At 51.9% G+C, this 27,539-nt stretch overlaps 1 protein-coding gene and 1 long non-coding RNA gene across 4 annotated transcripts; one reads left to right on the plus strand and one right to left on the minus strand.

Moving 5' to 3' along the window:
- On the minus strand, positions 1-26,157 carry CLRN3 (clarin 3). 3 transcript variants are annotated; one of them, XR_002338838.1, is made up of 5 exons: positions 25,126-26,157; positions 17,749-17,928; positions 11,191-11,637; positions 8,933-9,164; positions 1-195 (listed from the first exon to the last, which is right to left on the minus strand). XR_002338838.1 is itself a non-coding variant. In XM_003359398.4 (3 exons), the coding sequence occupies exons 1-3, from the start codon at positions 25,352-25,354 to the stop codon at positions 11,357-11,359; spliced, it is 690 nt and encodes a 229-aa protein (XP_003359446.1). In that variant the 5' UTR covers positions 25,355-26,157; the 3' UTR covers positions 11,033-11,356. The 3 variants fall into 3 exon arrangements, 1 of the variants encoding a protein (XP_003359446.1); XR_002338839.1 differs by lacking the exon at positions 1-195 and adding an exon at positions 5,566-7,137; XM_003359398.4 differs by lacking the exons at positions 1-195; positions 8,933-9,164 and having other exon boundaries at positions 11,033-11,637.
- LOC110256829 lies at positions 18,501-26,168 on the plus strand. Its single transcript, XR_002338840.1, has 2 exons — positions 18,501-20,968; positions 24,731-26,168. It is a non-coding gene; the product is annotated as an uncharacterized LOC110256829 (long non-coding RNA).

The following is a 27,539-nucleotide window of genomic DNA, read 5'->3' on the forward strand; positions in this document are numbered from 1 at the left end:
CAACCTCATGGTTCCTAGTGGGATTCATTAACTGCTGAGCCCCAACAGGAACTCCAATCACCACAATTTTCAAACCTTTTCGCCATCTCAAAAGGCAACCCTCTAGGACTTCCCTGTTGGTTCAGGGGGTCAGGGATTCCAGTGTTGTCGTTTCCGTGGCTCAGGTTCAGTCCGTGGCCCAGGAGCGTCCTCATGCTGGCAGAAAACAAAAACAAGAGCAAAAAAGCAAACCCTGAGCCCGTGAGCCGTCACTCCTGAGCCGTCACTCCTGATCCTGCCACTCCCCTCCCAGCTCTAAGCCACACTAAACTCTGTTTCTCCTCCTCTCTCCATTCTGTGCGTCCCACGTGAGTCCATCCTTCCTCACTCGTCCTCCCGACACGCACCCAAAGACTCCCTGCAGCATGATGGTCAGAGCAGCAATTCTGCAGAATGGCCTTCTCCGGCCCTCCCGAAAGACCCCAGTGGACCCGGTCCTCGATGTCAGAGCTGGAGTCCGCCAGGGTCACGCAAACCTCCCCGCACGTGAATGAGGACACCGAGGCCCCAGGAGGAAGCGCTGCAGCTCAGGGTCACACAGCTGGTTAGTGCGAGGCCCCAGGCTGGAAGCGAGGACCAGGGCTGACCGTGGGCTCGGCCACCAGCCGTCTGCAGCCCCGCAGCAGAGTGACAAGGGGCCGGGGTCGGCTCTCGGCTTGCGCCTCTCACCCCTCTCAGGAGCCAGCCCCTCTCCACCGCCTCTCTGCGTCAGTGCTCCCCGGGCTAATCAGAAAACACGCCCCCTTGAGTCTCCTGTCACCTCCTTAGATGAGGGTCTGAAGAGCCTGTCTTAGTCAGCTCAGGCGGCTCTAACAAGACCACAGGCCGGGGGCGTCAACAGCAGGCATCTGATGCCCACGGTTCTGGAGGCTGCCGAGTCCAAGATCAAGGTGCCGCAGACTCGCTTCCTGGTGGGGACTCGCTTCCTGGCTTCCAGACCGCAGCCTTCTCACCTGGCCTCGGAGGGCCTGGCCGCAGCACGTGCTCGTGGATGGACAGAGAGCTCAGTGTCTCCCCATATTCTCACAGGGGCCCCATCCCACCAGGGGGGCGGGACCTCATCTAAATCTGATCACCCCCAAAGGCCCGCCTCCAAGTGCCACCCCACTGGGGCTCAGGGCTCCAGCGTAAGAGTTTGGAGGGACATCAGCCGTCAGCTCACGACAGGACTTGACCCCAAAAATGTGAGAAGCTTCCAGGTCATCCCGGAAGATAACTCTTGCCTCTGAGAGTGATAGCAAATAAGCACAGAAGGCCACTTATGGCACCAACGCCACCAGTAAACACCTGCAGCAGCCACGGCCAGCATCTGGCCAACGATGACCAGTGTAAACAGGTCTTTCACCCCGTAACTCCTCTACCGTGGGGGTGGATTTCACCTCTCTGCTCTCCCAGCTTTGCCACTGGGCAAAGCTTTGCAACTCAAATTATACTTTTTTTTTTTTTTTTCTGTGATTCTCGCTATGACAGTCAGACCTGCAGGGCCGTGATCCATGGACTGATTTCCTCCCTTTCTAAAAAGAACGAAAGGTTGTTGGTTCTTCTTTCTGAATGTGAAAGGTAATGCGCGCCACTGGTAGGAAGCAGAGGAAGACGTAAGAGAAAAATAAATCCCGGACCCCTCCCCTCCCAAAGACGCCCCGTTAACAGTCTCGCCACTCTTTTCCAAGCAACATTATTTGTGCACATTTTCTTCTCAGCCATCATTTGCAGTTGCGCCATCACATCCCGTCATGCGCATTTTTTTCTTTCCAATGGCCGCATCCTCAGCATGTGAAAGTTCCAGGCTAGGGGTCAAATCAGAGCTACAGCTGCCAGCCTGCACCACAGCCACAGCAACACCTGAATCCAAGCTGCATCTGTGACCTACACAGTGTTGCGTGTGGCAACACCAGATCCTTAACCTGCTGAGTGAGGCCAGGGATCGAACTCACTCCTCAGAGAGACAATGTTGGGTCCTTCACCCTCTGAGCCACAGCGGGAACTCCTCATTATGTGGATTTAATTACATTCTCCACATCTCCATCCCCTGTAGCTGGAAAAACTGAGCAAGATGTGACTGTCCGTTTCTGAGGCTTTTTTAAGACAGACTCTCACATCTTGGAAAGTGTCTTGGAATCCTAACCTTCCTTTTAAAATACTGTTCGCATAGAATTCTGTGTTCTGGCCAAAACTATTTTCATCAAAGTAATAAGATGTTGGCATTCCCATTGTGGCTCAGCAGGTTAAGAACCCAACTAGTATCCTTGAGGATGCGGGTTCCATCCCTGGCCTCCATCAGCTGGTTAAAAGGATCTGGCGTTGCCACAAGCTGCGGCTTAGGCTGAAGATGCAGCTTGGATCTGGCGTTGCTGTGGCTGTGGTGTAGGCTGACAGCTACGGCTCTGATTTGAGCCCTTGCCTGGGAACCTCCTTATGCCGTGGGTGTGGCCCTAAAAAGACAAAATAATAATAATAAGATGTTATCTGCCTTTTGCACTGGGTCAATACTTGCAAGCGTGGGTCAAATTGTTTGCACCTTAGCCCAAATCTAGGCGCACACCTCAAACTGCACCAGGCGTCACCACGCATTTGCAGTGGGGAAAAAAAAAGGCAGTTTTAGGTAGGAACACCTTGGATAAAAATTAAGACAGGAACACAGCATGTCTGCAGCGTAGACTGCAGCCCTCGGTCTGCGGGAAAAGCACTTGTGAGACTGGTTGAATTGTGGGCTGAACGTCCGTTTTCATGGAACTGCATCTCTGTTTGAAAGAATGACTGACAAACAACCGGTATTCAGTGTGGAGTATTTGGCAACATCTTCTCAAAAATGAATAAGGCGAGTCTGTCACTTCCAGGAAAACAACGGACTGTGTTTGTTGCCAATGAAAAAATGTGAGCTCTCAAACAAAAAATTAGACTTCTGGAAAACTTGTGTCTGCCATCCTGAACTTCCCAGCTTCCCAACCCTTAAAGACGTTTCTAAGGAGATCGGTGGAAAAATTAACAAACGTGAATGTTCAGTGTTTATAACAAATGCGTCAACATTTGGAAGATCTGCGCACATCAGCGAACCAGGATTTTTCAAGAGATCAATATTTGATGTTAGAAAATCAGGTATTGTTAAATGATCCCTTCACAGCATAAAAGAGACCAGTGTCAAGAATGTTGTAATGGAAAAGAGAAGGACAAATTCCTTCGTGTAATTTCAGATTCCACACTGCAGCTGACCTTAAAGCAAAGAGCCCTAGTTGCGTTTTGGTGGAGTATTGATGAAGAATATCCACAATGATCTAAAAGGGCCATAAATGGAGTTCCCGTCGTGGCTCGGCTGTTAACGAATCTGACTAGCATCCATGAGGACGCAGGTTCGATCCCTGGCCTCGCTCAGTGGGTTAAGGAGCCTTCGTTGCTGTGGTTGTGGCGTAGGCCGTCGGCTACAGCTCCGATTGGACTCCTAGCCTGGGAACCTCCATATGTCTCGGGTGTGGCCCTAAAAAGCAATAACAATAATAATAATAATAATAATAAAAGAGCCATAAAGTGTCCTTCTCTGATCTGTTCTGGCCACTTCTCCACGTGAGGCTGAATGTTCTTCAACCAAAATAACTGATGACAAGCGGAAGACAGAAGCAGATGTGGGAATCAAGTCTCTTATTAAGCCAGATAGCGAAGAGATCCACAAAAATACGAAAGGGTGCCACTCTTCTCGCTAAATTGTTTATTCATTTCTTTCTTTATTTTTTCTGTTTATGGCTGCATCTACAGCATATGGAAGTTCTCAGGATGGGGTCGAACTGGAGTTGCAGCTGCAGGTCTACACCACAGCCACAACAACACTGGATTCAAGCTGCATCTGCGACCTACGCTGCACCTTGCAGCAAAGCCAGAACCTTAACCCACTGAGTGAGGCCAGGGATCAAACACGAATCTGCGTGGAGACAACTTCGGGGTCTGAACCTGCTGAGCATCCACGAAAGCACAGTTTTTCTAAGAAGGTTCTCTGCCCTCTTGGAACCCTGACATGTTCCCATCCTGTGTTTATGTACATGTTTCTCTAAACGATACACTTAATGGAATTAACGAGGGAACAACAAAGAACGTTGAGGTTCCTGAATCTTCTATCCTTTCATCTCTGATTTTCAGATGAGGAAGCAGAGGCAAGAGACCCCAGCCCTTTCTCTGTTTGAGCTTCTCTTTCTCCTCTGTGTGACCAGGTTGAAAATAGAATCTGTCTAAGGTCACAGAATTCGGGATGCAGCTGAGACCGCATCTTCCCCAGAGGAGCCTCCCCGGTGCGTTCAGCTTCTCCTTTAAGATGCTGCTGAAAAGGTTCTGCCTGAAAGCCTCCCGTGGTGGATTCCACATGGGTCTGTCCAGCAGCACCATAGGCTCTGTGTCTGCCTCCGTGTCACTGGGTTCCTAGCTCCGGCCTCCTGTGTCTTAAAGACGAAGTGCTCAATAAATGTTTGTTCACTGTGCATTCACTAAAACCTAAGTCTCTGAACACATGGGTGAGTGATTTCTGCACTTCATCAGCTGCCTTCGGGAGAACACCTAACCCCCGCTTAGCACAGTGCTGGAGCATCCACAGCAGTGAGTCCGTCCTCGGGACAGAGAGATAACTGCAGAGGGTGGTGGCTGGTGAAAATGGTTAAATGATTAAGCACTCCGAGAATTCAGCACCCTCAGTTAACCCCAAGTGCCGCATACCACAGGACACCAGATAGAGGTCAAGGTCTAGGGCTTGGATGTGCACTTGGGACTTTTTACAACCCTCGGAAACACACACAAAGGGCCCTGTAAGGTGATCGGCCCCCAGGCCACGTGCCTCGGGAGGCAAATGGCAGAGGGTCTGCGAGACCTCTGTCAGCCTCTTCCTTGCGGTGGGATGGTGGCCACACCACATAGCCACGGGGCCTCAGTCCTCATCTGTGAAATGGGGTTAATTCTAAACCAGCACATGCCTTCGCCAGGAGAATTCAGTGCACTCTCGCCCGGAGGACATTTCAAGCAAGCACATATTGCGGCCGTGATGTTGGCTGTGGCCACGCTCTATCCCAGAAGCCCTGCCATCTGTGCCCTGAACTAGAAAAGCAGAAACTCCTGCTTCGGAGGGAGAGATTTCCGAGATGACCATTTCGTTGCAGTGTGCTGCTTCAAGCCTGAGATGCTGAGCCTTCCACGAGTTTAAAGATTATGCCTACCCAGAGTTCCCGCTGCGGCTCAGTGGGTTAAGAACCTGAAGTAGTCTCCATGGGATTGGCCTCCCTCAATGGGTTAAGGATCCGTTGTTACCACAAGGTGTGGCCTAAGCCTCAGATGCAGCTCAGGTATGGTGTTGCTGTGGCTGTGGCCAGCAGCTGCGGCTCTGATTCCACCCCTAGCCTAGGGACTTCCGTATGCAGCAGGTGCAGCCCTAAAAAAAAATAAAAGACAAAATAAAGATTATGCCCATGCCTCTCAGAGAGGGATGGGAGATGGAGGCAGAAGGGAGCTCCTTTTACTAGTAGCTCATTTAAAATGAAGAGTCAAAAATACAGCATGTTTCTAGCTAAATTTTTATTTCTTGACTAAATCTTTCAACATATTGAAAATGAAAGTTTCGTGGTCTGAGGTCTGTCACAGATATAAATTCCTTTTTTTCCCTTTCTTTTTCTTTTCTTTCTTTTTTTTTTTTTTTTTTTTTTTTGGTAACTGGGACGTCTGGAATTCTAACCGCTCATGACTTCGGAGTCTGGGCAGCATGGGAACAGAGGGAAGGGCGTGGGGAACAAGTCCACCCCTGGACAGGCACCCTCAGGGCGGCTAATGTTCGGCAAACTTCCCCACCCATCCCGTCTCAGTTCCTCCTTGGGTTCAGCTTTAATAACCCAGTGATCCAGGGTCCCCATGCGTAACCCAGCTCACTGGCTATTTTAAGGAGCACAAAGTCCTTGGGTCCGGGGACCTGCTACCTCATCCCCGGGGGCATGTGTGGGAGGCTCACTTCAGGGAGACCCCACCCTCCCTGGCCCGGCTAAGGATTTATTTGAAGCCAACTGGGTGCTGCTGCCTGAGCAAGCCACTCCTTTTTGTTCTGCATGAGCCAGACCCAGACACACCATGAGAACAGAGGCCATGAAACAGGGGGGAGAGCATCACGGGGCAACACCCGCAGGGAGGGCCTCGCTTTCCTCTGGGCTTCTCCTCCCTGTGCCCCCTCAGCCTTCGCTGTCAGCCGTGGGGAACTGAATCAAACACAGGTCAAAAAGAACAGGGGCCCAGAGACCCATTTTTCAAGCCACTTCACTGCTTGGCAGCTTTGGATGCTCAGGCGCGTGTATTAACTCCCTGTGTTCCGGTTGCTCCTTGCTCCCAACAGATCAAAAGAACTATTAAGGTGGTGGCGAAAGGGGCAGCCTCCTCCAGCTTTTCCAGTTCCCACCACGCCCTGCAGGCTCAGCGTTCTGGGAGAAGGAATGGCCCTCGGGTACCAAGGCCTTTCCGCCCCTTGTCATGATTCATCCTCATGTCCCTAGAGCCAAGGCTGGTCCTGTGGTCCCATTTCACAGATGATTAGCCCGAAGCCGGCTGAGATTAACGTCCCCACCCCGAGCAGCCTGGCAGCAGAGCTTCCCTGCTCGAAGCCACACCGGCTGTCATTTCTATGATCTGTTACTTATTTTTTCATCCTGAGAAAACAGAAGCTCAGAGAGGGTGGTAACTGCCAGCTTCTCGCGGCTTCTGTGGGATGTCACAGCAATGAACACATGATGCACGGAGCTCCAGCTGTGTCCCTGTGTCCTGGGTGGTGGTGGGCTTTGCGGATGAGGACCGGGTAGGGGGACCAGGCAGCAGATCCCACTTCAGCTGCTCTGCAGGCGTGAGCCCTCCGTGCCCCTGGCTGGACGACCTCTGCATCCAAGGCCTTTGGGGTGTGGGGCTCTGGGTGCCCAGGTCAGGAGAGCTCCTCGGGAGCCTGGCTTCTCTCCAAGCTGGACTTGCAGAATCAGAAAGTCTCCTGGCTCCTAGTCATCTTGCCCCACACACGCCGGACCTGCATCCTGGGTGGGCCAGGCTGCAGGAAGATGTCAGGCTGGGCCACTATGGACCGGGTTTTAAGTCTTCACTCCAAGGCTGGTTTCAGCGAAAGAGAAAGACGGACAGACTCTGAGGGGACGGTGTGCGGGCAGAGGGAAGCCTGATCTAGAACTTTGCTTGGTGCCTGCCTACGCTTTGCAGCACAGCAGGTTCCAAGGTCTTCTAAGAGGTGAATCAGAAGGCAGGAGGCTGCAGATAAGGCTGCCTGTATGGCCAAGGTCACTGCCAGGGCTTTCCATACTGTATGGCCACGTGGGGCAGCTGCAAGATGGGGCCTTGGACCCAGAGAAGTGGCATATCCGAGGGGATGGCTCTGCCTGCCCTGCCTAGTCCACAGGCTTTGGGGAGATGACCAAATGAAATTGTAATGAGGAGAGTGAAGCCTACCTGACGGCCGCCCCCCCCCCCCATGCTTTACCAGCATCAGCTCATCAGAGGATCCCTGCAACTTTGATGTTTGTGGAAAGTACTACTTTCCCTAAAATTATTATCGCAGACTCTATGTCCTTGTAACATTGAAGAGCACGATATTTTAATTAATTTATTTTTTTTTTCTTTTTTAGGGAGGCACCTTCAGCATATGGAAGTTCCCAGGCTAGGGGTCAAATTGGAGCTGCAGCTGCCAGCCTATGCCACAGCCACAGCAACACAGGATCCGAGCCACATTTGCGGCCTATGCCGCAGCTTGCAGCAACTGAGTGAGGCCAGGGATCAAACCTGCATCCTCACGGATACTAGGCAGGTTCTTAACCTGCTGAGCCACAATAGGAACTCTGCAAAGCACCATATTTTTATGGTACATCAGCTCATCATAACAGGACCATGGGGGTTAATTGGGTGTCACGTCATGATCCCTGAAACATTCTAATTTTCGTGGAAGTTTGGACTCCTTCCCAACAGTGTCTCAGCTGTTTCCATTACAACAAATGTAGGAGAAGGCACCTTTATTAAGACGGTTTTGAACAGCAAGTAACTATTCAGAGGTATTTTTGCCCCGAAAAGCCAGTCATTCTCACTGCCCCACAAAAGGCCCATCTCAGGGGCCAGGGCAGCAGGCTGGCTGGCTGGTTCAAAGCTGCCCGTGTTTGCCAAGAGTCAGCAAGTCCTGTTCTTCCTGAAGGTAGAATTGTTCACAAAACTGAAGCAGCCTCAAAGATTTTGAAACCAAACTTATGGTTACCAAAGCGGAAACCTTGGGGGGAAGGATAAAATGGGAGACTGGGTTTGACATATACACGCAAATATACATGGAATATGGGTGAATAGCCAGGATCTACCGTACAGCACAGAGCTATCCACTCAGTGTCCGCAGTGACCTGTGTGGGAAAAGAATCGGAAAAGGCTGGATATGTGGACGTGTACAACTGGCTCGTGTGGCTGTACGCCTGAAACTAACTAACACGACATCGCAAATCAACTCTACTGCAATAAACTTTTTTTTTTTTTTTTTTTTTGCTTTTTTTTAAGGCCACATGCCCGGCATATGGAAGTTCCCAGGCTATGGGTCGAATCAGAGCCGCAGCTGCCAGTCTACACCACAGCCACAGCAACACAAGATCCAAGCCAAGTCTGCAATCTAGTTCACAGCAACGCCAGATGCTTGACCCACTGAGCGAGGCCAGGGACCGAACCGGAGTCCTCATGGATGCTAGTTGGGTTCATTCCCGCTGCACCACAAAGGGAACACCCATACTCCAACAAAAGTTAATTTTAAAGGTTTGGAAAAGGATTTCCACTGAACACACGCACACGGCTTCTTTACGTTCCACCTCCAGACCTGACGAGGGAGCCAGTCTCTGCAGCTGGGAAACTGAAACGCAGGTCCTCTTACCTTGACGCCTGTGTTTTGAAGGGCTCCTCAAAGGTCGTTTCCAATAAGGATTAGGATAGTTTGTCCTCTGGAGAAACCCAGCTCGGCTCCGATTCGGAGATGGGTAAACGTGGTCTCCGCCTCCTCCAGGGTCCTGTGCGCTCATCCGGGACCCGAGGGCCAACCTGCCACCCTCGTGTGTTTCCTCTTTGTTATTTGTCCGCATTATCCACATCCGATATAAAATTCAAACCTTCAAAGAACATAGGTGCTTTTAGCTTTAGAGAATTTAGAACATTTTCACTGTGGGTAGTCATATGTTTAATATGTTCAAAGTCTCACAGTAAGCTAATTCTTTCGAGTAACTCTGACTTAGTAGGATTTGGGGGTGGGGACTCAGGGAGAACTGACCTTTTCAAAGAAGGAGCACAATTTTGTGACAACGTACCCATTTCCCATGGAACTAGTGACTGGTTTTTGAATGTCTGTCTTGACTGTTTGGCTATAATTCCCTTGGGGGCAGACACCTGGCTTAGCATGGCATGACCCACCTCGCAGGCATTCAGCGCATGATTCTTGAATAAAAAAATGTTATTTCTAAGGCAGATTGTTAGAAAGTAATAGGTAAGAAGGTGATTCATCTCTGCTAGTTTCATAAGGCTCTGTCCTTCTATCCAAAGAGCTGCTGCTTTGTAAGTTACACGAAGGGAATTCTGCTCCTTGTGGCTCTGGTTCCACCAACACATGAAAGGTGATTATTTCAGAATCCTGTCCATGTTCCAGCCAGCTAACTTGTGGGATATTCAAGCCTGAAAGATTCTCAAAGTGATTTTCCAAGAGAATATCCTACTGGCAAAGTGGCTTGAATCCAACTGATGTCTTTTAAAATATTCCTCATCTGGAGTTCCCACTGTGGTTTAGCGGGTTAAGAACCCAACTAGTATCCATGAGGATGCAGGTTGCATTCCTGGCCTCGCTCCGTGGGTTGAGGATCTGGGGTTGCCACGAGCTGTGGCGTAGGTTGAAGATGTGGCTCAGATCCCGCATTGTTGTGGCTGTAGTGTCGGCTGGCAGCTGGAGCTCCGGTTCGACCTCTAGCCTGTGAACTTCCACTATGTCGCAGGTGCCGCCCTAAAGAGGAAATGAAATAAGTGAAATGAAATAAATATAATAAAATATTCCTCGTGGCCCATTGTGCTCTCATGAGACCACGAACTAGTTTCATCCACCTGTTCCAAGAAGGCAAGCCATCACCTGAACTGAGCACGTGCCCTGACTTTGTGGCACCTGCAAGCCACAAAGCTCTAAGCCATTTCTTACTCCGCCTCTGGCTGGACAGGAGTCTGCTGATGGGTGACACACCCCAGGTGTCACTGTCTACACCTGTCAGTGACACTGCAACATACCAGCAGAGGGCTGGCTGATGTGGTTTTCAGAACTTCCTGCAATATTTCATTTCTATTTTGACTGAATTCACCACAATCTTTTTAAAGCAAAAAATATATTTAGCCTTCCCAGCATGAGGCTGTAGGGCTGTAATTTGTATCTTTCCTTGGATCGTCTTACTTCCTCATCTTTTCCTATCAAAAAAGCCCCATCCGGGAACCTAGAAATGAGTGTCAGCGCTTCTGCCCACCGTGGGGTTTAGGTTATGTCACTGGCCGAGGGTCCGGAGAACCAGGCGGCCCAGCCCTAAGTCTCTCCCTTTGCTTCCAACACCTGGTCTAGGAAACACCAGCTCTGAGTCCCTCTGGGCCTGGTCTTCTTCCTTCACGGAGTGGAATAAAAATGCATGGTCCCGGAGTTCTCGTCGTCGTGGCGCAGCAGAAACGAATCCACTAGGAACCATGATGTGGCAGGTTCGATCCCTGGCCTCGCTCAGTGGGTTAAGGATCTGGCCTTGCTGTGCCTGCGGTGTAGGTCGCAGACGCGGATCAGATCCTGCGTTGCTGTGGCTGTGGTGTAGGCCGGCAGCTGTAGCTCCAATTGGACCCCTCCCCTGGGAACCTCCATGTGCCTCGGGTGCAGCCCTAAAAAACAAAACAAAACAAAACAATGCGTGGTCCCTCCTGGGGAGAGCAAGATCACAGGTACCAAAGTGTGCGTGGAGCGACTCAAAGGGACGATGTGTAACACAAGGCTTTATTACTTAAAGAGAGCAAGCGGAGTCAGAGTGTCCACAGGACCACCAATCATGCTGCCGCCTTGAACCCTCCGTGGATGGGGAGCTTCCTCTTTCATCGTCCCCCCCCTTGGGAAGTGTCCTTTTCCAAGGATACCTCACTGATGAAGAACATCGCGTCACGAACGACGGCAAGGGTCACAGAATGACAGTCAGTCGGGGATGCCCTCTCCCTGCTGGAGATCCGGACTCGTGAGCCCCTCCCGGCTCGGGGAGCCGACGTGCCGCAGAATCGCCCCAGTGACCCAGTGAGCATCCCGAGCTCAGAACAAGATTCCGTCCCTGGGGGCGTATTCCATGGGCTTCCTCTGCTCCTGCTTCCGCTGGTACCTGGCCTTCTGGTAGAAGATGATGACAACCACGCTGGCCACGTTGAGAAGGATGACGAGCAGCACGAGCCAGAACGAGTACCCGTAGCTGTGGGAGGTTCCCTGGTGAGTGGAGGCGGGATACGTCGGGTAGAGCTTCTGGGCCAGCTGCTCCGACAGGTGGTTGGACTGTGTGTTCCCCACAAAGAGCAGCAACGTTATGAAGATGAAGGCGGCTGAAAGGAAGGTAGGGCTCGTTACGTGACATGCTGATACCTTTCCTAGTCTTATGTTTATTTTTATTCTTTTTAGGGCCGCACCCACTGCAGATGGAGGTTCCCAGGCGAGGGGTCTCATTGGAGCTGCAGCTGCCGGCCTACACCCCAGCCGCAGCAATGCCAGATCCGAGCCTCGTCTGTGACCTATACCACAGCTCACGGGAACACTGGATCTTCAACCCACTGAATGAGGCCAGGGATCGAACCTGCACCTTCATGGTTCCTAGTCAGATTCGTTTCTGCTGCACCACAGCGGGAACTCCCCTTTTTTATTTTTATTTTTTGCCTTTTAGGGCTGCACTTGCGGCATATGGAGGTTCCCAGGCTGGGGGTCGAATCGGAGCTGCAGATGCAACCAGCCACAACAATGCCAGATCCAAGCAGCATCTGCAACCTACACCATAGCTCACGGCAACGCTGGATCAATAACCCACTGAGAGTGGCCGTGGATCAAACCCGCGTCCTCGTGAATACCAGTCGGGTTTGTTAGTACCGAGCCACGATGGGTACTCCTTTTTTTTTTTTTCAATTAATTTTTGTTTTTGAGACCTTTTTTTAAAGTCACTTTTTTCTTCTTTCTTTTTTTTTTTTTTTTTTTCTTTAGCAAAGATGCACTCCCCCGGCCTTCACTGAATATCTCCCCTGGGGTCTACTCTCTCAGGCGCTGGGGAGAAGGTGAAAGGAATGGGAGACACAGGCTGGATCTTAGGCCAAAACGCTAAGGATGGTGCAGGGCCCTTGTGACAAGAGCAAACACTGGGCTGTGATCATTGTTCTGCCCACTCCCTGGGGCCATGAGCACTGCGGGGGGCGCTGAATGAGTCAGCGATTTCATGACTGCACCATGGGGCGGGCAACAGGGAAGCCACCTAGAGAGGCCCAGAGGGTTGGAAAGATGAGGGAGGGCACACAGAAAGGGTTGCCCAGACAGTCTGGCCACTGTGGAGGAGCAAGCTCGGGGCATCCGGGGCCGTGCGACATGGCCAGGGACAGGGAGGCATCCTGAGGGTCCTGGCGCTGGGCACAGGAGGTGAAAGCTCCCAGCGCCAGCTCAGAGCTGGGGTTCCAGTCTACGCACAAGGGGTACAGCATTTAACCAGGAAGGATCTCTTGACTCCTCCTCTTCCACGGGGGCTGAGCTGGAGACGCAACGTGGCTTCCTGGCTGCTTAGGGCTGGCAGGGGGCTGGGGGAGGGCTTTCTTTGGAGAGGATGAAATATTCTAAAATCCACTGTGGTGGTGGCGGCCCAGACCTGGGAACACACTAAAAACCACTGAACTGTACACTTTCAAAGAGCGGCCCGTGTGGTGTGAGAGTCATTCTCCATCAAGCTATTTTGAAAGGATGGGAGCTCGGTCAGGGTGAGCCTCCCGGACGCAGGAGGCTGCAGGTGCGCCGTCCAGCGGCCTTGGGCAGGCCGTGCTAGCCCCCTGTGTGGTCCCCCCCAGGATGGAGGTCTTTAGGGCCCCACGCTGCGTGACTTGTCTGCTGGCATTCACCCAGGACTAGAAGGACCCTTGGGCGTCAAACGTGTCCTGATTGAACCCCCCCACCCCGGGCGTGGCCTCCAGAGGCCCTAATTACAGGGCTTCTGCGCGAGGAGTTTTCATCCTTGGTCGGTTTTTCATCCCCAACCTAATGGCTTTATTTCTTAATAAAAGGAGTAGGTGCCTACAAAGGCCCCTTCCTCTCCGCACTCAGCATCTCACACCCGTTAATTATCCGTGATTACCGCGTGTGAAGTTTCCTACAAAGGCTGAGTCATAAGGGGCAGGATGGAAACTGGTTCGACAGTTCCTTCTGACACGGATACACAGGGGCTTTGATTTGAATCCGGAGGGGCCTTCACGGACCCAGCTGCTGACCTGAGCCCCGGGGGAGGGGGCACCTCTCACTGCCTTTTCTCCAGCTTCTGGGAGGAAGGGTTTACAGGACCTAGAGGAAGCTCCAGGTAGAAGGAAGGGCTTGCAGAGACTCTGGACACCAGCTTCCCACCCTGGCCTGTCCCCATCAGCCTCGGGACCTGCCGGCTCACCCTGCACTCACGGGCTCCTAGGGGGGGAGGGGAATCCCTGTGTTGGAGCAGGCCGTCTGCAGGGCCCTCTCCTGGCTCCTGCTCCATCTACTCTCAGACCCCAGTTCTATCCCCTAAGGTCAGGGTTGGGCCACCCCAGGCTGGGGTCAAAGGGCACAGGAGCCGGGAAGGTGAGGCTCTTCTTTTTCTCCCCAAAGCAGAAGCCCCTCCAGTCCCTCCAGAAAGAAGCCAGCAAATACTCCCGCTTCTTCCCTGCCGCCCAGGATGGCGTGTCCAGGCCCAGCCCGTCCCTCTGCCTCCAGGCCCCCGAGGTCAGCCTGCCGGGCCCTCCCACAGCAGGGACCCGAGGCAAGGCCACGACAACAGCCTCTTTGTGCACAAAGCCTGCAGGCCGAGCTGCCCCACAGCTGGGTTTTCACTAAATTCTCCAACTGAGCTCTGGGCCCCAGTCCGCCCCGTCAGGCCTGGGCTGCGGAGGCTGCGAGGGGCACTCGGGGCAAAGCCGGAGCCTGAACAGAGACTGGCCAGGCCATCACCTGCCGGTCGGCTCCTCACACATCAAAGTCTCTGATGCGTCTCTGCCCACCTCACAGCCCCCCTGTGTGTCAGAACTTGTCCCCAGCCTGGACAGGAATGTGGCTTGAACTTGCTCCCTGTCAAACAATTCTTTGTTGTTAGAAGTAGGTGGGGACCGGGGGCCCCCTTTTCATGTTTTCCTCCACAAACATGCTCAGGGCCTCGCCCCATGCAAAACCAGCTTTCCTCTCGACTGTGGAGGAAGAGACTGGAAGACAAGGTTCCCTCCTGCTGAGATGAACAGACGGCCCTGGAGCTCCCATTATGGCTCAGTGGGTTAAGAACCCAACAGTGTCCTCGAGGATGTGGGTTCGATTCCTGGCCTGGCTCAGTGGGTGAAGGATCCGGCATTGCCGCAAGCTGCTGCGTAGGTTGCGGATCCAGCTCAGACATAGTGTTGCTGTGGCTGTGGTGCAACCTGCAGCTGCAGTTCTGATTCAGCCCCTATGCCTCAGGTACAGCCTTAAAAAGAAAGAGAGAAAGGAAGAAAGGGAGGGAGGGAGTGAGGGAGGGGGGGAGGGTGGGCTCCGAACCCTGCCCGCTGCAGACAGAACCCCCTGGGTCCCACGATTCTGTCCCATTGACCCCACATTGGACCCTCCCCTTGGTACTAGTGCCCAGCACTCCTCTCAAAACATCCCCCTCAGCCCCAGCTCCCAGTGTCTTCAGCCAAGGGGGGTCAGTCAGTGAACTCAACACTGCTGGCCATGGAGGTTGCTCCAGAAATGCAGAAGGGCAATTCCAGTGTCAGATTTGGGGGAACTAGAAGTCTTTCCTCCGGGTGTCACTGCCTCGGTGATAAGCCAAGAAGGGCTGGCAGCCATTTGCCTTTAGGAGGACCAGCCCCACTGCTTAACCACAGAGCTGAAACCCTGGATCCAGCCATACCTGAAGCTGCTGCTTTCCTTCACTTCTTAATCATACAAGCACGATTTTCAATAATCTATTTTTTCACCCTGACAATGAGGGCCCATGAGTCTTGCCGTGGGTTTGGTTGACAGAGGTGAGCTACGATCATAAAAAGAGCGTGGGGCAAGGAACTCTGCATTCGGATGAGGGTCTTTGAGTTTGGAACCAAGTTCCTCTCCCCACCCCCAGTGGGAGGGAAGCGGGAGACACATTCCACAGGATGGCTGTGCCTGGCCCCCAGTAGATGCCCTTTAACTTGCAGATTTGTTTTTACACTGCCACGTAATAAAAGCCCAGGAGGAAAGGAAAGGGCTAGTCGTGTGTGGGTGTGACCACACCAGCCTGAGGTGTGAGTATGCAGTGTGGCCACATGCAGGTGTGCCCGGGGCAGCCGGCTTCCTGCCCTTGTCTGATCAGTGAGTTGCATGGCTCTTGCTCCAATCCACGCTGGATGGGGCCTGCCAGCTCACACGTCGCCTGGACTGTTAGCTCGGAAAAGGCCACAGTGGAAACACTTGCACCCACACACCAGCCAGGGCTGCAGCCGGCTTCCCTCCCCCAAGAGCCGGTGTTCAGGCCCTCAGCACAGCACTTCTGAGAGCCACAACACGGAGAAGCGGGGGCTCCTAGCCACCTGCCCAGGTGCATGGGGGGTTGACCTCACACGGAAGGACAGGAGGGAGCTGCCCAGGGCCCCTCCTCTGAGGCTTCCTGATGCCCTAGTGTCCAGAGCACCTCTCTTCTCCCTGAAAGTCCCTGGCCTGTGTTAAATGCACCACCTGGGAGACCGGTGTCCACGAGGATGCGGGTTCAATCCCTGGCCCTGCTCAGTGGGGTAAGGACCTGGTGTTGCCCCACGCTGCGGTGAGGTTGCAGATGGGGCTCTGATCTATTGCTGTGGCTGTGGCGTGGCCTCAGCTGCAGCTCCAATTTGACCCCTAGCCTGGGAACCTCCATATGTAGCAGGTGCACCACCTGGAGCTTCTATGCAGCCGCCTCCAGAGCCATCACTTTGGTAGGCAATCTGCTTCTGATCCCATCTCTGGATGAGCTTCTCAAGGTGGAGCGAGGGAGGTGATGGCAGGAGAGACCCAGCTGCCTGGCCTGCTTGCCGAGGCCCCGGCTTGACCACATCCCTGGGCAGAGGCAGAGGCCCGGAGCCCTCGGGAACCCAGGAGAGTCCAGAATGCTGTGACTCAAGCTTCCCACTCCCCACCCCAACACTCTTCCCCACAAACAACTGACACAACCTAGCAGCACAGCTCAGTGACACCCGGGGCTCACAGGTCACCCACGACAAGGGCGTGGGCCCAAGATTCTCAAGAATAACATTCTTTGTGGTTCTCTGTGGCACAACCATGTTTAGATTTTAGGCCAAGTTGATTCCTGTTCTGTGGGGGCAAGAAGGGGACTAAATGATTGTGTGTCTGAGTGTGTGTGTGTGTCTGTGTGTCTGAGTATGTGTGTCTGTGTCTATCTGTGTCTGTGTGTGTGTGAGTGTGTCTGTGTGTCTGCGCATGTCTCTGTGTGTCTGAGTGTGTGTGTCTGTGTCTATCTGTGTCAGTGAGTGTATGTCTGAGTGTGTGTCTGTGTCTGTCTGTGACTGTGTATTCGTGAGTGTGTCTGTGTGTCTGTGCATGTCTCTGTGTGTGTCTGAGTGTGTGTCTGTGTCTATCTGTGTCTGTGAGTGTGTCTGAGTGTGTGTGTCTGTGACTGTGTGTGCATGAGTGTCTGTGTCTGTGAGTGTGTGTGCGCGTTAGTCTGTGTCTATCTGTGTCAGTGAGTGTGAGTGTGTGTGTATGTCTGTGAGTGTGTGGGTGTGTCAGTGTGTGTGTCTGTGACTGTGTGTGTGTGAGTATGTCTGTGACTGTGTGAGTGTGTGTCTGTGGCTGTGTGTGTGACTGTGTGTGTGTGAGTGTGTGGGTGTGTCAGTGTGTATGTCTGTGACTGTGTGTGTGTGAGTGTGTGTGTATGTCTGTGACTGTGTGTGTGACTCTGTGCGTGTGTGTGTGAGTGTGTATGTCTGTGAATGTGAGTGTGTCAGTGTGTATGTCTGTGACTGTGTGTCTGTGTGTGTGTGTGAGTGTGTATGTCTGTGATTGTGTGTGTGAGTGTGTATGTCTGTGGCTGTGTGTGTGTGACTCTGTGTGTGTGTGTGAGTGTGAGTGTGTGTGTGTGTGTGCGCTCTGCACACCTTGTGGAGCCTGAGTTGGAGGTAAGTACCCCGCAGGGGCCCAGGGAATGTCTTGCTGGCTGACGTGCTTTTTGTTTACCTCCTGACGTTCGATTCTCAAAAGCAACCACGGGGTGTGTCGTCTATGTCAACACCTCACCCGCCCTCGTCGCCGCCCCCACCAGGCATCCAAAGCAGAATTTCATTTCAAAGATGCTTCCTAAGAGCGCAAGTTCGCAAAGGTCGACCTCAGCCCCGGCGCAGGACTCAGCACACACGGTGTCCACGGATGGATGTCCGGGGACGCGCGTGGCCCCGTGGGAGAGGCAAAAGCTGGGGGCAGAGGCGAGAGGCGTCGTCTGGGCCGCTACTCACCGCAGAGCCCGCTCCACGTGTACACGCCGCTGGGTCCCAGGAAGGTCTGGTAGGGGTTGCTGATGCTGTTGTAGAGGGTCAGGCCGGCGCTCAGCAGCGACGTGAGCAAGCTGAGGACCAGGAAGACGAGGACCACCGTGTGCAGGGTCTTCTGGGAAGAACTGCTCAGTGTCCCTAAAACTATCAAACAATCGGTCAGTCTGCGGGGCCAAGCGCAACGACCCGCTCGGGACAGGAGGGCCGCTCGCTCCCCACACAGCTGCCCCGGCCCCATCGCCCCTGCTTAGACACTGGCTTAGAGAGCCCAGCCTCGGCGTGCAAGCTGCATGTTTCCTAAGTGTCAAAGCTCTGGACGTGGATACGCACCCGCGTGAAATGAAACACAGAGGCCCTGGGCCCTTCACCATCCGTCCCTGCGCCTGCCGTCCTCCTGTTTCTCAGGGCCTCCGGCCAGCCGCCCTTCCTGCTTCCTTCTCTCCCTCCTCCGTTTATGACTCAAAATGACCAGACTCTGGAGACGTGCTGTCCCCACGCTCACCTGTAAACCCCGCCCTGCATTTGGAAAGCATCTCCAAGAGCTGCCAGTGTGTTCTGGGCCCTTAGGAGAGCGCCCCTCATTAAACAGTGTTTACTGAGATGCTCTGAGAGTCACAGCGGCACAAGGAAAAAGTCAACCAGGGCAAAGAGCCCAGAGCCCATCGTCCGAGAGCAACAGCATCATTGGGAATTGCACTGTGTCAGAACCAAGACGGGGTGAGTAAGAAAAAGCGAAAGCTTCCTTCTTTTCCTTCCTGTTTCTCGGGCCCCCTGGGGGAAGCACAGGAGCCTCTCGCATCCTCACCCCAGCGCAGCTTTAAAGAACAGAAACCAGAACAGCCATGAGAGATGTCTCGTTCCAGCTGGGACTGTTGTCTTAAAGCACCCCAGGAGCTGGAGGGGACCCTACGGTGCTGCGTGCACAGGGGTTGCCGAGCCTCCTCCTGAAACATGTCCTGGCAGCTCAAAGCCCACTCTTTGCAAAGCGGCCCTTTCCATCGCTGTGTCGCCCTCGTCATTTAAAAGTTCTGCATCCTGCGTCTCAAGGCCATTTGCCACGCATCCGAAGGCTCTTTTTGGAGCTGCGCAGAATCCACACCCTCCTCACCTGCCTGGCAGCCTTTCCCAGTCTTTAGAGAGGGATAGAACCCCTTGAGTGATTCCAAAGCTTCTACCGGCCCAGCCCTGATTCCTCACATACTTAGTCTTTCCCAAGTGGGCTGGCCAGATGGGCTCGGCCCTCCAGATAAGATCAGACACTGCCTGTGCCTGGTACATCATCTCCCCATCTCTGGACCTCTAAACGTTATTAGCTCAGATGTTTTTCTTTTTCTTTTTTTTTTTTTTTTTTTTTTTGTTGTTGTTGGCCGTACCCATGGCATATGGAGGTTCCTGGGCCAGAGATCGAATCCTAGCTGCAGCTGCGACCTATGCGACTGTGACACAGCTTCGGCAACGCCAGATCCTTAACTCACTTCGCTGAGCCAGTGATCAAACCTGAATCTCAGCAGCAACACCAGCCGTTGCAGAGACAATGACGGTCCCTTAACTCACTGCCCCACAGTGGGAACTCCAGTGATATTCTTTTTAAATAAGCAGTACTCAGAGTTCCCGTCATGGTGCAGTGGAAACGAATCTGACTAGGAACTATGAGGCTGTGGGTTCGATCCCTGGCCTCGCTCAGTGGGTTAAGGATCCAGCGTTGCTGTGAGCTGTGGTGTAGGTTGCAGATGCGGCTCAGATCTTATGTTGCTGTGGCTGTGATGTTGGCCGGCGGCTACAGCTCCGATGAGACCCCTAGCCTGGAAACCTCCATATCCCGCAGGTGTGGCCCTAAAAAGGCAAAAAGACAAAAAATAAAAAAATAAAAAATAATAAATAAGCAGTACTCAACGAGGGAGATACATTTCCTGTCATCGGACAGAGCGTGGGCATGAAAGAGATAAGGCCAGCAAGTCTGCCTGCCTCCAGACCTCCTGGATGCCGGGATCTGGCCGTAAAGACCCTTCTGTGTGGGAGAATTCATGCAGATGGCCATGTCACGTGGCCAAGGCCAAAGCGCCCCCAGACAGAGCAGGGATATATTGCCAGGAGCAGAGGGCTGAGCCGGCGGAAGGCAGGTGGGTGTGGCAGCGAGAGGCTGCTGGAAAAAAGGAGGCAGGAAGGACAGAGGCGCGGGGGGCGGGGGTGTTTAACACATGAGGACCAGCGAGGACAGAAGAGGGGAGCGTTAGCTCAGCAGCACGGAGACCGTGACCTCGCCGCCCTGGCCAGGGAACCCTTGCTCCCGTCAGCAGGTCGAGCCCGGGAGCAAAGATCAATGCACAACGTCCAGTCTGCTGGGACCTAGTGGTGCCCTCCTCAACGGCACTATGCACGATCTGTGGGCAGGGCTGGGTTCTCAGCATGGCCCCCTTTTTTCTGCACCCTGGTAAGAACTCTAACGAGGCAAACTGCAGAGGAGAACGGGGTCCCACCTGCCACCCCCTGTTCCCTGGGTGGGGATGGGTGTGTCTGATGGGCTGCCCGCCTCCTCCAGGCAGGCCACCTGGGCTGGGCCAGCTCCGAAAGCCCTGACCTCTGGCTTCTTCATCTGGCTCGCCCACCATGGCAATGCTGCAGTTGGGGGCCTGGCCTGGCTGTAATGCGGCACCCCTTTATCTTGCCACCAATGGAAGGTGACACCAGAAGAGGAAAAACGAGAAGCAGGACACACCTGTTCAGAGGGGCAGGGTCAAATGCTGCAGATATTTCCAAACTGAGTCACCACGAGGAAGCACTGTGCGCGTTCCTTGGTCCCACACTCCGCCCCCCGCCCCGCCCCTCTCTCTCTGAGCACGAAAGAGGAAATGCCAGCTTTGAATTGGAGGTTTGCTGGGGACTAAATGAACTCGGAGCTTCACCAAGAAGACCTAATGTAGATACTTCACTGGAAAAGAAAAATTTCAGCCTGAGAAACAGGTCATGTGTCCGAAGCCCCTGCGGCACCCTGGGGAAGCTTGCTTATTACCAGCTGTAAATGAGGTTCATTTGGAGGGGGGAGCCTGCCACCTTTTCAGAGTGAATTCGGAGGTGACAATCAGGCTTAGCTTTCTTCCTGATGGTGGGTAAGCCCTGCTAGACCTGAGTCCTCAACAGGGAGTCACCTGGGAGCCTGCTGACTCAGCCTTGTCTATGAATTACGGTGAGGACGTATCTTCATTTTAACTGCCGCGTTTAAAAATTCGACTTCTGCATTGTGCATTCCCTGCCCCACAGGTATGACAGCTGTATCTCCCTCCGCTTCCTGGCTCAGAGCTCAGACAATGAAAGCTGGAAATTCAATGAAAGTTAGCAAGAATGAAAGAACCATCAACCCCCGTAGCATCTGACAGCTGCGCTCTGCCTACAAAATTAGCAAAATACATTCTGTTCCTCTTTCTCCCTTTGAGGGGCCGAGCGTCAGAGCCGAGAAAGCCATGGCACAATTGGAATTAATTGTCCAGATTCTGGTCACTCTGGGAAAGAGGCCTCAGCTCCCGCAGCTGGGAGGCCAAACAGTGCTGGGCGGGGGCAGAGTGGGAATGGGGTCGTCCAGACACCCGGGCTTCCTGGGCCTACAGATTTCTGTTCGAGCCCCACTCGCCACCTGCCCTTCTAGTTCTGGTTTTCAGAAAGTCCTCGGAAACTGAGGGAGAGCTAGCGGCTTTTTTGCAGGGAGGAACGGCCTCCATCCCCTCCTCAAGCACCTGGTCACCAGGGGCCTGGCCCAGCCGAGCGCCTCAACCCCAGGTCCACAGCACATCCTCGGAAGAGCTCATTAACTCCACAGATAATAGAGGGTGGCCTGGGAGCTCTCCTGGGGCCTCCCAGCTGGGTCCCCAGCCTCTGGAAAACAGACCAGGGTTCTCAGAGGGAAGGGTGGGGTAAGACCTTCCTCCCTCAGGCTCCCCCCCCCCAGCGGGACATGTCTCTGGGGGCAAATAAGAGGTCGCTCCTCCCTGGGGAAAAATACGGGCTCTGTGTCGGGAGGGGGTGGGGGCGTAGGAAGAGGAAAAAGAGGCTTTTTGTGACTTCTGGAGACATAAAACTCATTCCTTCTTCAGCTCAATCATTCCTGCCATTAACTGATTTTTGCAGCCAATTCACGTTCCTCGTTCTTGTTGGCTTGAGCCATTAGCGCAACTTTTGAGTTCCCCAAGGACAAAAGGGGTAGGTGGCGAAAAGAGGCTGGTGGGTAGGGGGTGGGGAGGCAAGTGTGGGGTGAAACCCCACACACCTCTGCCCTGCAAGTAGCACAGGCTGCTGGATATAACTGAGGGAGGAGGGGTCCTTCTCTAGAGAGACTAGATGGTGAGTCCACCCAGGCAAGAGCTCTGTGCAATTCCGCTCAGGAGTCAAGCCCCCACTCACATACCAGCTGCTTAGGGAGGGTTTTCTGAAATGAAATGAAACATCCAGAACTTCTGGAGGAGCAAGGCCATGTGTTTAACAGCGAAGCCAGGGGACTTCTCATCTAGATATTGGACAAGTTGGGATGCCTCTGGATGAGGCTCGGAGCTCTCCTGGGCGGCCTGAGCTGCCCAAACAATCTAATTACACCCCTGCAGTGCTTCCTCATCAGATCTGACTCATTATCTCGCCCACCCATTGATGTATTGTTGGCTGAGTTATTTTGGCCTGTTGAATTCAGCCATCATCGCTTCACGCTGCTCTTTCATTTCAAAATTTACAGCCCCAGATTGGCACCATGTGATAAATCTGTGCAGAAACAGAGCAGAGCTCTGCAAATATTCATTACCCTTTGGACAGGTCACTGTGACCTCATCCTAGCTAAGAAGCAGACATGGTGAACCTGTTGCGTGAAAAGGCAATCCGTCTCCGCAGGGCAGGAAAGTGGCATTTACCCGGATGATTTTATTGTCCTGGTTGGTTGCTGATTGGGAGTAAGCCCGTGTGGTCCTGAGGAAGGAGCAGGAGAGCAGCCCTGAAGCACCGCAGGTTGGCAGGCCGCCTCCCCCGAGGCAGCGGCCATGCACCTGCAGAGGCCCGCCTCCATCTACCTCCTGGGTATGTGACTCACCCTCTCTGAGAGGACAGTTTGCAAGTGTTTCCAGTTCCACGACTGCTAAAACCATTAGCCCTGAAGACCCCCCTGGGCGCTGAGGGGTCCCCAGCAGCTATCGGCCCCCACAGTCGCGCATCACCTCGGGGACCGGGGGTGGTTGATCCTCATCAGTATCTGAGTGGCTGCAGACAATGACTCGAAGTCGGCATGTGGCTCTCTGGGGGCAAAGAATACAAGCAGAGAGCCAGGAGTTCCCACTGTGGATCAGCAGGTTAAGAACCCAACACAGTCTCCGTGAGGATGAGAGTTTGATCCCTGCCCTTGCGCAGTGGGTTAAGGATCCGGAGTTGCCACAAGCCGCAGCATAGGTCCACAGCTGCAGCTCAGATCTAGGATGGCTGTGGCTGTGGTGTAGGCTGGCAACTACAGCTCCAATTCGACCCCTAGCCTAGGAACTTCCACATGCAGCAGGTGTGGCCATAAAAAAAAAAAAAGAGAGAGAGAGAGAGAGAGAGCCAGGCAAACGCAAATATCCCACCTCCCTTGTGGGCCCACATTGCCTTGCAGTGTCTGCTGGGCGCTGCCACCTCAGGGCCATCCTTGACCACAGCTATCCCTACTCTCCCAATGCTGCTATGCTCATGTCACTCCCACCGGGCTCTGGAGCCAGGCGCTGACCCACCCAGGCCTCCTCTGAGCTCCCCCTGATGTAGGGAGTCGGGAATCTCATGGAAGCCATTTATCTCAGATTGGAACCAGTGGGCTCCAAATAGACACTGTATGAAAATCGAAAAACACACAGGCTGTTATCTCATATTTTAAAAATGGTAAGTATGTCTGGAAATTCAGGAGCTAGTTTGGGGTTTGCAAATGCTATTCACTGAACTGAAAATGTGACGGAATCTTTGAAAGTCTTAGTTCCTTGTTGCCCCAAAGTGAATATTCCTCATTTTCCTGAGGAGCTGAGGCTGGTACCAGAGCTGTGTGATGCTGCCAAAACATTGGGGGAGATGGTGCTTTTGCTAAAGTCTAAAAGACAAATTTATAATTTGGAACTATAACTATGTGCCTCTGGATTTAAGGAAATCGCTTGACTAGTAAACGATTCTTAGAGCTAGAACTTAGCACAGAGGTCAATGGTTCAAACTCCCAGCATTAGGCACGGCGTGAAGACCAAACATTACCTTTGGATAAGGCAGAAAAATGACGTATGTTTATAAGTGGCCTGGTAATGACTGCGTAATGCCCAATTAAGCCTGTATAATGAGCCAGCCACAACTCTGTTCAAAGTCCGTTCAAAGCGCTAAGCAGTTTACAAATTTTGTTTCTATGTTTAGAAAACTTCATGGTATCTATTCAAGCTTCAGATGTCAAATAGGCTGCTCAATCCAACTTAGTCTCAATAAAGTTTTGTTTTTCATCCATTTCAAGTGGCGCATTATCGTGTCCAAAGTCAGAAAAGCAATTAGGAATTCCCGTAAAATAGTCAACTGATAGAATTAATGGAAAGTCAATATCAGTTCCAACCGCAATGAGATAGTTTGCATCTAAGAATGCAAATTCAAAACAGTGAGAGAAATGAGTTTGAGACACAGGAAGAAAAAATTGCCAGAGTTCCCACTGTGGCTCAGCTCAAACGAATCCGACTCGTATCCATGAGAATGTGGGTTTGCTCCCTGGCCTCGATCAGTGGGTCAGGGAAGTGGCCTTGCCATGAGCTGTGGTGTAGGTTGCAGACACAGCTCAGATTCTGAGTGGCTGTGGCCTTGGCGGAGGCTGACAGCTGTAGCTCCAATTCGACCCCTAGCCTGGGAACCTCCATATGCCGCGGGTGGGTGCGGGCCTAAAAAACACAAAGAAATGGCCTATATTGTCCACTTTATTTTTTTCCTTGCATAGACGTCACTGATGAAGTTCTCGACAGAGGCACTTGCTCCAACTAAAATTTCACAGTCAACACCATTAAAAACACCGTCTCTACTGGCTGCAGGCCACCATACTCTGCTCTCCATGTTTAATTTACTATTTAGTTGCCAGCACACTCTGGAGCACTGTTTAAACCTAGCCTCCGCTAGAATGATGTCTTCAGTTACGCTAAGAGACACAACCGGAACTGAGAAAGCTGGAATCAGGATTCGGTGACTTTTCAGAATTAAAACATGCGTGTCCTAGCCATCGTCCAACTCACTGCTGACAAGGAAATTCCGCTGAATGGCTAACTTGGCCCCAAGAGAAGACACCATCCCCCAGTGCAAGCAAGCTCGCTGTACCCGCTCAGAAGAGCTGTCACTTACCTTCAAAACTCTTGTCTGATTCTGCAAGTCCGTGATTCAGTTCTTGAACACTCTTCCCACGAAGGAGTCCGTAGGTGATGATCACACTCCCGTTTGAAGAAGAGTCGCGAATGGCAATTGTACTGCGGATCCATTCTTGAGTGGCAAGGATGGATGAAATGACCACGAAAGCCCCCAAGCTGGTGACAAAGCTGGAGAAGAACATCAATGTCTTCTTCACCGTGGGCATGTTCTCTGGAAAACAAGGGTCCTGGGATGAAAAAGGAAAGCTCTTTCTATGAGACGTTCGTACCTACTCATCTGAAGTCCCCTGTGTAGAAATGGCCTCGGATATGTCGCGTCGAATATAAAACCGGGCTCTCGGGAGGATGGGTTAGCCTCACGGACTCTGAACAGGATCATAAAGATTTACAGCGCTGGACTTTGGGCTGGAGGAAGACGTTTCTATGGTGACAGCCAACCAGCAGAAACAAGGGCTGGACATGCTCTTTGGGAGACTTCCTCAATCACACAATTAATTTGTAACTCCTTTTCATGGGCCTCGGAAGCAAGGTCGGCCCGACATTTCAGGACAGGCCTGGAATTCCTTCTAAATAATGATGGAAACAAAAGGCCTTTCCTGCCCTTCCCCCCACCCCCATATTACTGATTCTAGCAGCCAACAAAGACTCCCAACTGCCAAGGGTTAATGACTGGACCCTACCAGTGGTTCCCAAAGGAAATCCTAAGGGGATGCAGCCTTAGTAAGAAGGGTACTGGGGAGTAGAGCAAGTTGACACTTTTGTTTTTGGACCTTGTTAAAGAAGTGCGGCTTTCCAGTTGGAGCGTACCTGTGTGTTATTTAAAAAACTGGATACGTTTCATCTTTCTGTCGCTTCAGTTCTCTGAATGGAAGGGGTTCTGAATGTTCCTGCCTTCTAGCCATTCTCTGCTGAGCAGCAAATAGTTTGTCAAAGGTCATTGCTGGCTCTCAGGGAAACCCCTTCAATGGGAAGAAGTTCATTTCTCAAGATAACAAATAAAGGTTCACACCATATGCTGTACACTTCTTTTTATTATATTCTTTATCCGGCTATAAAGTAATACTGTACGTGTGCCTTTCTCGTCCTGTACTTCAATGGCACCTAACTTATTTCTGGAATGACTTCACAGTGTCTGTCCTTCCCACTAGAATTAAGTGGACTAGGGAGGCGTCCAGGAGGTTGGCATGTTTGTTTTGGTCACCACTGGATGCCAGGGTCTGTCAAAGAGCCTGGCACTGCACACACTCAGCAAATACTTGTTGCATGAGTTATTGGACATATATGCACAAATCCTCTACTGCCGTGAACAGTTAAGTTGCTTAAATCTTTATGATTGGAAAAAGGACACTGCCTGAACAAATTTCTGTATAAACATTCATCCATATCTCTGAGTATTTCCTTGCTTAGATTTCAGGATGTGGGTCAAAGTATGTGAACTTCCTGAAGCTGTTCTATACATTGCTCTGTTGCTTATTAGAAATATATATATATTTTTTTACCAATGTAACCACTCACCCTTCACACTGTGAATGGACATCTTTATCTTTACTACGTTGGATGTTACGAGGAAAACTAATTTTTTTTCTACTTAAGTCTATTCATTTTGACTACTTTTTAAGGAGTGGGACAGAATTTCAGCCGTTATTTCCCTCTAGTCCATCTTCCTGTATGAAAATAAGACTTTATCATGGTATAGCTCACTATATCCTGTGTCATTATAGATGCTCCTTAGAAAATATATCAAGTGGAACTCAGAGGAATAAGGAAGAAAGCAAATATAATTTTAAAAATTCATCTGAGAAGAAGTAATTCTCTTCATACTCGGGAGAAGTCTTTTATACCCAGATCTTTATGCCTATACACGTTTATAATGAAATCCTGTTCTATTTCATAATCTGGGAGTAAAAATCGCAGCAGTTTGTCATGGGTTTCTCTTTCACGTCAGTACATTGGATTTACCTCTGTACAAAGGAACCAGAATGTATTGATACAGGTCCCTTTTGTTGAACATTTTAGTTGTCTTCGGCTTTTCACTCTTGCACCCATGATGTGATGGTGCTCCTTCCATGTTCAATCTTGTTCATCTTTTCAGGTGCTTCTTTGGGATAAATTCTTAGAAACAGTCTTTTGAGTCAGCAAATAAGTGCACACCAGTCAAAAGTTTGGGCCAATTTCAAGTCCTACCAACAGCACTGTGCAGCAGATTCTTCTTTTTCCCACACTTTCTTCCCCACATGGCATTGCTAATGCTTTAGATCTTTCACAAGCCAAGGGGAGAAATAGCTTGCTAATATTACTGATTAAATGTTAGAGACTGTTAGCTTATGTTAATATGTTTATTAGCCACTGGTATTTTAATTTTCACAAGTTTTTTGTTCACAGTGGTGGTTC

This window comes from Sus scrofa, chromosome 14, assembly GCF_000003025.6.
Source record: "Sus scrofa isolate TJ Tabasco breed Duroc chromosome 14, Sscrofa11.1, whole genome shotgun sequence".
In the NCBI taxonomy this organism is placed as follows: Eukaryota; Metazoa; Chordata; class Mammalia; order Artiodactyla; family Suidae; genus Sus; species Sus scrofa.

What these genes read in the sequence shown, in the direction of transcription:
- CLRN3 (XM_003359398.4), bottom strand. Translation starts at nt 25,354, where the DNA reads ATGCCCACGGTGAAGAAGACATTGATGTTCTTCTCCAGCTTTGTCACC. An exon ending in ATCAGACAAGAGTTTTGAAG is followed by an intron (nt 17,929 to 25,125) that starts GTAAGTGACAGC and finishes ATTGTTTGATAG; the next exon opens with TTTTAGGGACACTGAGCAGT. An exon ending in CACGTGGAGCGGGCTCTGCG is followed by an intron (nt 11,638 to 17,748) that starts GTGAGTAGCGGC and finishes CCTTCCTTTCAG; the next exon opens with CCGCCTTCATCTTCATAACG.